Source organism: Lepidothrix coronata, unplaced genomic scaffold (genome assembly GCF_001604755.1).
Source record: "Lepidothrix coronata isolate B3197 unplaced genomic scaffold, Lepidothrix_coronata-1.0 Scaffold187, whole genome shotgun sequence".
In the NCBI taxonomy this organism is placed as follows: Eukaryota; Metazoa; Chordata; class Aves; order Passeriformes; family Pipridae; genus Lepidothrix; species Lepidothrix coronata.
The window spans coordinates 825,227-831,759 of NW_016690367.1; the positions used below are offsets into that span (position 1 = coordinate 825,227).

Sequence of the window (6,533 nt, forward strand, 5' to 3'; positions counted from 1 at the left end):
ATAGTTATCATAAAATATATATATCAGTCTGGCATGGAGCCCTGGGCAGGGCTGGAGGAGGAGGAGGAGGAAAATGAGGCTCTTCACAGTGGGATGGACACCCCCACCCCAGCCCTGCCAGGCTCCTGTGGGTGCCCAGCAGCCCCAGGCTTAGCTGGGCACCTTGTGGGTCACCCTGCTTGTCCCCAGGCCTGGGTTTGTCCCCCCTCAAGTCAGGCTTGTGCCCTGCAGTGTCTTTGGGGTTGTTTTTGGGATCTGGATTTGGGGTAGAGATGGGTGTGATGGGGTTGGGAGTGGGGTCCCCCATGCATCCCCGTGGGCACAGGCGGCTCGTGGCCATGGCAGGGGACATGGGGGTGGGTGAGCTGTGCCCGTGCCTCTCGTGTCACAACCCCGCGGGTGCTCAGCCCTGCCAGCATCTCTTTGCAGCTGGGGAGGTGGGTGGCGGAGGCGGGTCCCCAGGGCCACCCGGGTCACCCGGGCACCCTGTCCCCTCTCCCAGCCAAGTGCTGTGTCAGCAGCGTTGGCGTGGACTTACGCTACCATCTAGTGGCTGCTTTGCCGAGCCGGGGCCACCGCTGTCCCCGGCTCAGCCCGTGTCCCCGCACCCCGCGACCCACCCCCCCTTCCCAAACCCGAGGGGCGAAGCCACCCCCGTGGCCAGGATCAGGAGGACCTGCCTGGGTTTGTCCCCTCAAAGCTGGGGTTGGCTTGGATGGAGGGTGGTGGCAGTTGTCACCCGAAAAGCCACCAGCTCCCCGGGGTGGGAGCAGGGGGTTTGGGGGCAGTGGGGTGGTGTGGGGGAGATCTGGGGTGCGCGGGGACAGGGGGCCGAGGGTACGGCGAAAGGTGTTTGATGCTTTGCTGGGATACAGGAGTTGCACCGTCCAGGGACCCCAATGGGATTTAGGGAGGGGTGGGTCCTGCCCCCCCCCCGACGTCTGTGAAGGGTTTGAGCCAGACAGATTTTACCTCCATAAATGTAACTGCGGCAGAAGAGCCCCATTTATCCCTGAATTCCAGCCTCAGGCTGCCCCGGAGCAGCAGCAAAACCATCCCAGATTTCTCCCAATAAAGCAATTTCCGAGCAGCCCCGTGCCCGGCAGAGCAGGGCTCCCGCTGTGCCCCCTCCCCATCGCCTGTGCCTGCGCTGTCACCTGACCGTCCCCACGCCTAAGAAACCTCCGTCCCCAAATCCTGCTGCTTCCCCACCGCTGTCACAGATGCTGCTGTTGTAGGAGCACAGCTCTTCCCAATTATCTGTTGTTTTTCCACGGAAAAAAAAAGGTGTCCCCTCCCAGCGACTGGTGCTGAGCTGCTGGGTGACTGCAGATAAATCCATCTGTGCCTCAGTTTCCTCTCTGGAGACACAGCCCCCGCAGGCCTGGACCAGCAGGCTCAAGCCTGGTCAAGCCTAAACCCACATTTTTGGCCATTTTCCACTGTTGTCTGGCCATCGCTGCCGCGGAGACGTGGCTCCGATCCACGACCCAGGAGCTCTGCGGGCTCTGCCAGTCCCCGGGGAGCCGGGGCCGAGGGGGACAGGGGCAAACCCCCGCCCTGCTGCGGGTAGGCAGGGCCACGAGGGTCCCCAGCAGCACCTCGGGGTCGAGGGGACCCCCGGGGAGGGGTGGCAGTGCCGCGGCTCCCCCGTGCCAGGGTCTGCGGCGCCGGCCATCTGCGGCGGGCTCGCAGCTGCGCCCACCGCGCTCCTGGCACAGGGTGGGCACGCTGGCTCCAGAGCCCCCCGCCGGGAGCCCCCGTCGTGGGCCCGGCCTGGCACGGTGCTGGCAGAGCAGCCGTCCAGAGCTGGGCACCACGGGGATGGGGGGCCTGGGGAGCAGGGGGGGTGATGCTGGATCCAGACCTGGTGATGCTGGATCAACCCCCGGGGGCAGGGAAGGCGGTGCTGAGCTGCTCTGGCTCCTCTCTGAAGATGCTGCAGCTGTGACGCCACAGGGATGCAGCCAGGAGGGGAAGAGGCCCCCCAGCTTTGCCCTCCCCCAGCACCCACAGCCGCCTTCCCGTTAAGCCCCCAGGCCGAGCTGTGCAGCAAAAAATGAGCCTGCAGCACCTCCAGGGGGGTCCCAGCCTCCTTCCCCACCTCCCCATCGCTCCTGGCTCCGGGGCTGACCCTGCTGGGAGCTGCAGGGGCTCTGTGAAGGGTGACCCCGGGAGTGGGGGTGTGGCCGTGCCCCCCAGCAGTTGTCCCTCCACCCCTGATCGATGCAGCCCAGCATTAACATAAAATCGATGCCCTCTCCCCTGCCCAGCCTGCAGTCACCCCGCAGCAAAACCCTTTAACCCCTTCGCCCCTCCTGGGGCACCCACGTAGGGAGACGGGGGAGGGACAGGATGGGGGGCCCTCCCTTCAGCCAGGTTGCAGGTCCCTGCAACTTCGGGTCCCACCCGCTGTCCCCGAGAGCTTTCACACTCACGACACCCAAGGGGAAAACTGGGGACAGGCTCTGGTGACATGACCGTGGTTGCCCGGGGATTGTGGTGGCACAACCGCATGGAAAAGCACGTGGCTGAATCCACGTGGATCCCCGGGGCACGGCAGGGTCAGCACAAACCCTCTGCCTCCGCCCTGACCCGCTCCTGCCACCGGGACTGCTGGGGACAAGGGACCTTGGCTGGGGACATGGCGGGGTGGCATCGCTTCCAGTCGGGAGCTGGACAGAGGAGGGTGGGATCAGCCCCTCTGAATGCCCAAGCAGGCAGGAACGGGCAGGGGTGGGCAGGAACAGGCAGGAACCAGAAGGGAACAGGCAGTAACAAGGCAGGAATGGGCAGGAACCAGGAGGGAATGGGCAGGAACAGGCAGGAATGGCTAAGAACAGGCAGTAATAAGGCAGGAATGGGCAGGAACCAAGAGAGAATGGGCAGGAACAGGCAGTAACAAGGCAGGAATGGGCAGGAACCAGGAGGGAATGGGCCAGGAACAGGCAGTAACAAGGCAGGAATGGGCAGGAACCAGGAGGGAATGGGCCAGGAACAGGCAGGAACAGGCAGTAACAAGGCAGGAATGGGCGGGAACAGGGACGGAGTCAGGGCTGGGTCTCAGCTGTGTGTGCCAAATACCAGGGGGTGCTGGTGACAGTGGGGTGCCCCTGGAAGTGTCCCCCGGTTTCCAGCCCCAGGCGTGGGGTGGCTGGAGCCAATGGCCACAATCTGGCAGCGGGACCGTGCCCGTGGCCACCCAGTGCCAGCCGAGTCCTGGCCCTGCCCCACAATCTGCTCTGCCCCCCCCAGCCCCGGGCAGGCTGCCACCCTGCCCAGCCAGGCCTGGCCAGGGGCCTGGCCCTTCCCCAGGGATTCTTCCCCGGGATGGGGAAGGGAGGGGGAGGCGTCTCCAGCCCTCCTCTGCTCCACGACCTTGTGCCCAGGGATCCGCAGCCTGGGGGCAAAGCAGGAACTGGGAGATGTCCAGAGGTACCCAGGGATGGTGGTGTGTCCCCAGACCCCCTGGTATGTCCCCAACCCCTTGGTGTGTCCCCAAGCCTCTGATATGTCCCCAACCCTTCTGTCATGTTCCCAAGCTCCCTGGTATGTCCCCAAACCCCCTGGTGTGCCCACAACCCCACTGGCATGTCCCCAAGCCCTGCTATGACCCCAGACCTCTTGTTACATCCCATAAGCCCCCTTGTATGTCCCTAAACACCTCGGCATGTCCCCAAGCCCCCTTGTATATCCCCAAACCCCCCTGACGTGTTCCCCAAACCCCTGGTATGCCCCCCAAGCCCTCTGGTATGTCCTCAAACCCCCCTGGTATGTCCCCCAAGCTCCCTGGCATGTCCCCAAACCCACTGACCTTGGCCCCGTGCCCCCCTCCCCACCTGCCCAGGGCCTCCTCCCCTAGCCTGACACCCCCCCCCAAGCCCGGGGCCAGTCCCCTCTTCCCACCAGTGCTGGGGAATTCATTAACCGGCCACAGCTGGGCCCTGCTGGGGAGGCCAAGCTGCAAGGAAAATTAACCTCTTCCTGCCCAGCCTCCCAGGCCTGGGATCCCCCCCACTGTCACAGCTGGCAGAAGAGGATGGTCCCCTCTCAGGGGGTGCTGGGGGGCTTTGCTTCCCAATGCTTCCCAATCCAGGCTTTTATTTGCAAGGGAAGCTGGTGTGTCCCTTCCCCACACAGCCTGGGAGGGCAGGGGGGGCTTTCTCTGCTCACCCCCATGGAGCCCCACAAGCCTGTGTGCCCTGGGGTTGGAGGGGGTGAGGGTTCATCCCTCAGTTCTGGCTTGGCTGAACCTGGGAGCCCCCCCTGCCCACGAATGGGTGCCCCCACCCCAAATCTTGCTGTTCCCCCAGGCCTCAACCACCCCCCAGCCCACCCTGCAGGGTGACCATCTCCCCCTCTCCCTTGGGAGGGAGGGGCAAAAGGACCCAGGCTCCCCCCCCAGCTCGTTAGAAAGCTTTTATTTCTCTCTATTTACAGACTTCATTAAAAAAAATAAACAACAAATCCCTCCCCTTCCCTCCCTCCCCCTCCACCACCCCCCCATGGCACTGCTCACCCACAGCCCTGCCCTGTGGGTGCACAGGGGGCTCCTGGCCATGGGGCCAAGCCTGGGACCCCACTCAGGAATGGGGGGGCCCAGGGGGAAAGTGGGACCCCAGGAACCAGCTGGCAGTGCCATCACATTCACATTGACCCCCAAAGCCCCCCCCTCAATGCCACAGGGGGTTGAGCCAAGCTGCCACCGGGGCCCCCATGAGTGCCATGGGGGGTGACCCCATCCCGTAACCCCCTCCTGCCCCCCATGGGGTGGCAGGGAACAGCTCCTGGGGCAGAGCTGCCCCCCACCCTGCCTGCACCCCTTGTCATCCCCCCAGGACTCCTTGTACCCCCCCAGGACTCCCTGTGCCCCCCCCAGTGCAAGCAGAGGTTTATGGCTTTCAGGAGTTGGCCCTACTATAAGCAGAGGGGATAAAAAGGGGGGAGGGACAAGGGAATCCCCCCAAATATCAGGATCCCTTGGGATGGGGGGGCGATGGCTGCTGGGGTGAGGGATGTAAAATCTCATAAATTAAAGAAGATAGGAGTGAGGGCCGGGTGGGGGGAATTGAGGTGGCCTTCCCCAGGTCAGTGCCAGGATTTTGGGGGCTGAACCCCCCAGATGCATTACCAGAGGAGATTGGGGTTGGCATGGGGAGAGCCCCCCCGAGCTCTCTGCTGCTGTGAGTCTAGGTTTGTCAGGGGGTCATGGGGGGTCCCCCACACTCCTCCCCCCCAGCCAAAGCCCTTCTCAAGTTCAAAGCTGGGTGTGAAGGCAACAAAGGGGGGTGGGGAAGGGAGGGGCTCCTCTCTGAGTCCAACATCCTTGTGCAAAGCCCCACATCCTCCCTGGGGCACCCTGAGCACCCCCAACAGGTGTTTTGGGGAGAGGGGAGCAAAAAGGCCCGTAAAAAACAGGGAAGATTCACCCCCAAAGCCACCCCAAAGCCTCCTGGGGGTCACTGGTTGTCCCCAGGCTGGTACTGGGGCTCGGTGGCGGTGAAATAGTCCTCGAGGAAGGACTGGAGGTACTCGAAGGTGGGGCGTTCCTCGGGCTCCCGCTTCCAGCACTGCACCATCACCTCGTGCAGGGACGAGGGGCAGCTCCCCGGGCACTGCATGCGGTACCCCCGCTCCACCTGCTCCAGCACCTCCCTGTTGTTCATCCCTGCGTGACAGGGACAGCCCTGCTCAGCGAGCAGCACCCCCACGGGACCAGCCAGCGGGGAAACCGAGGCACAGGGCACCCCTTGCCCGGGGAGATCAGCCCCTGTCTGCACCCCAGGGGTGCCCACTGCCCCGGGGGGGCCATACCTGGGTAGGGCACCCGGCCTTTGGTCACCAGCTCCGTCAGGAGGATGCCGAAGGACCAGACATCCGACTTGATGGTGAACTTCCCGAAAAGCGCGGCCTCCGGAGCCGTCCACTTGATGGGGAACTTGGCACCTGCAGGGAGAGGCAGGAGAGCCATGGCTGGGGCACCCCCCTGCACCCACACCCACGGCACCCAGGGCTGGGGACACCCCACACCCTGCACATGGAGTTCCCTGTGCTGAGGGTGTCCTGAACTCAGGGTACCCTGAACTGGGGGTGCCCACAGCACCCGTGAAACCCTCAGCCTGGGGCACCCCACACATGGGGCACCCAGCACCCAAGGCACCCAGCACTGGGGACACCCTGCATCTGGGGCACCCATCCCCTGGGGCACCCATAAACTGGGGTACTTATAATTTGGGGTGTCCTTCACCCATGATATCCATTCCCTGGGTCACCCATACCCTAGGATGCCAATCCACTGGGGTATCACCCATCACCTGAGGCATCCATCACCTAAAATACCCATCCCCTGAGGCACCCATCTTTTGGGGTGTCCATCACCAGGGACACCCATCCCCTGGGATACCCATCATCCAAGTTATCCATCGCCCAAAATACCCATTTCCTGGGGCACCCATTGTCCGGGGTGTCCATCACCCAGGACACCCATCCCCTGGGATACCCATCATCCAAGTTATCCATCGCCCAAAATACCC

General features: G+C 63.8%; 1 protein-coding gene across 3 annotated transcripts in view; it reads right to left on the minus strand.

Moving 5' to 3' along the window:
• Positions 1-4,831: 4,831 nt before the first annotated feature.
• The window catches only part of FGR (FGR proto-oncogene, Src family tyrosine kinase), an 11,360-nt gene continuing 9,658 nt past the window's right edge, over positions 4,832-6,533 (minus strand). For 2 of the 3 annotated variants that reach the window (XM_017831142.1, XM_017831141.1), the window contains 2 exons: positions 5,815-5,946; positions 4,833-5,668 (listed from right to left, as the gene is read on the minus strand). In XM_017831142.1, coding sequence (XP_017686631.1) covers positions 5,460-5,668; positions 5,815-5,946 — 341 coding nt within the window. In that variant the 3' untranslated portion in view covers positions 4,833-5,459. Of the gene's footprint in view, positions 5,669-5,814; positions 5,947-6,533 lie in introns of all 3 variants that reach the window. The other variant, XM_017831143.1, reaches the window with a different exon arrangement.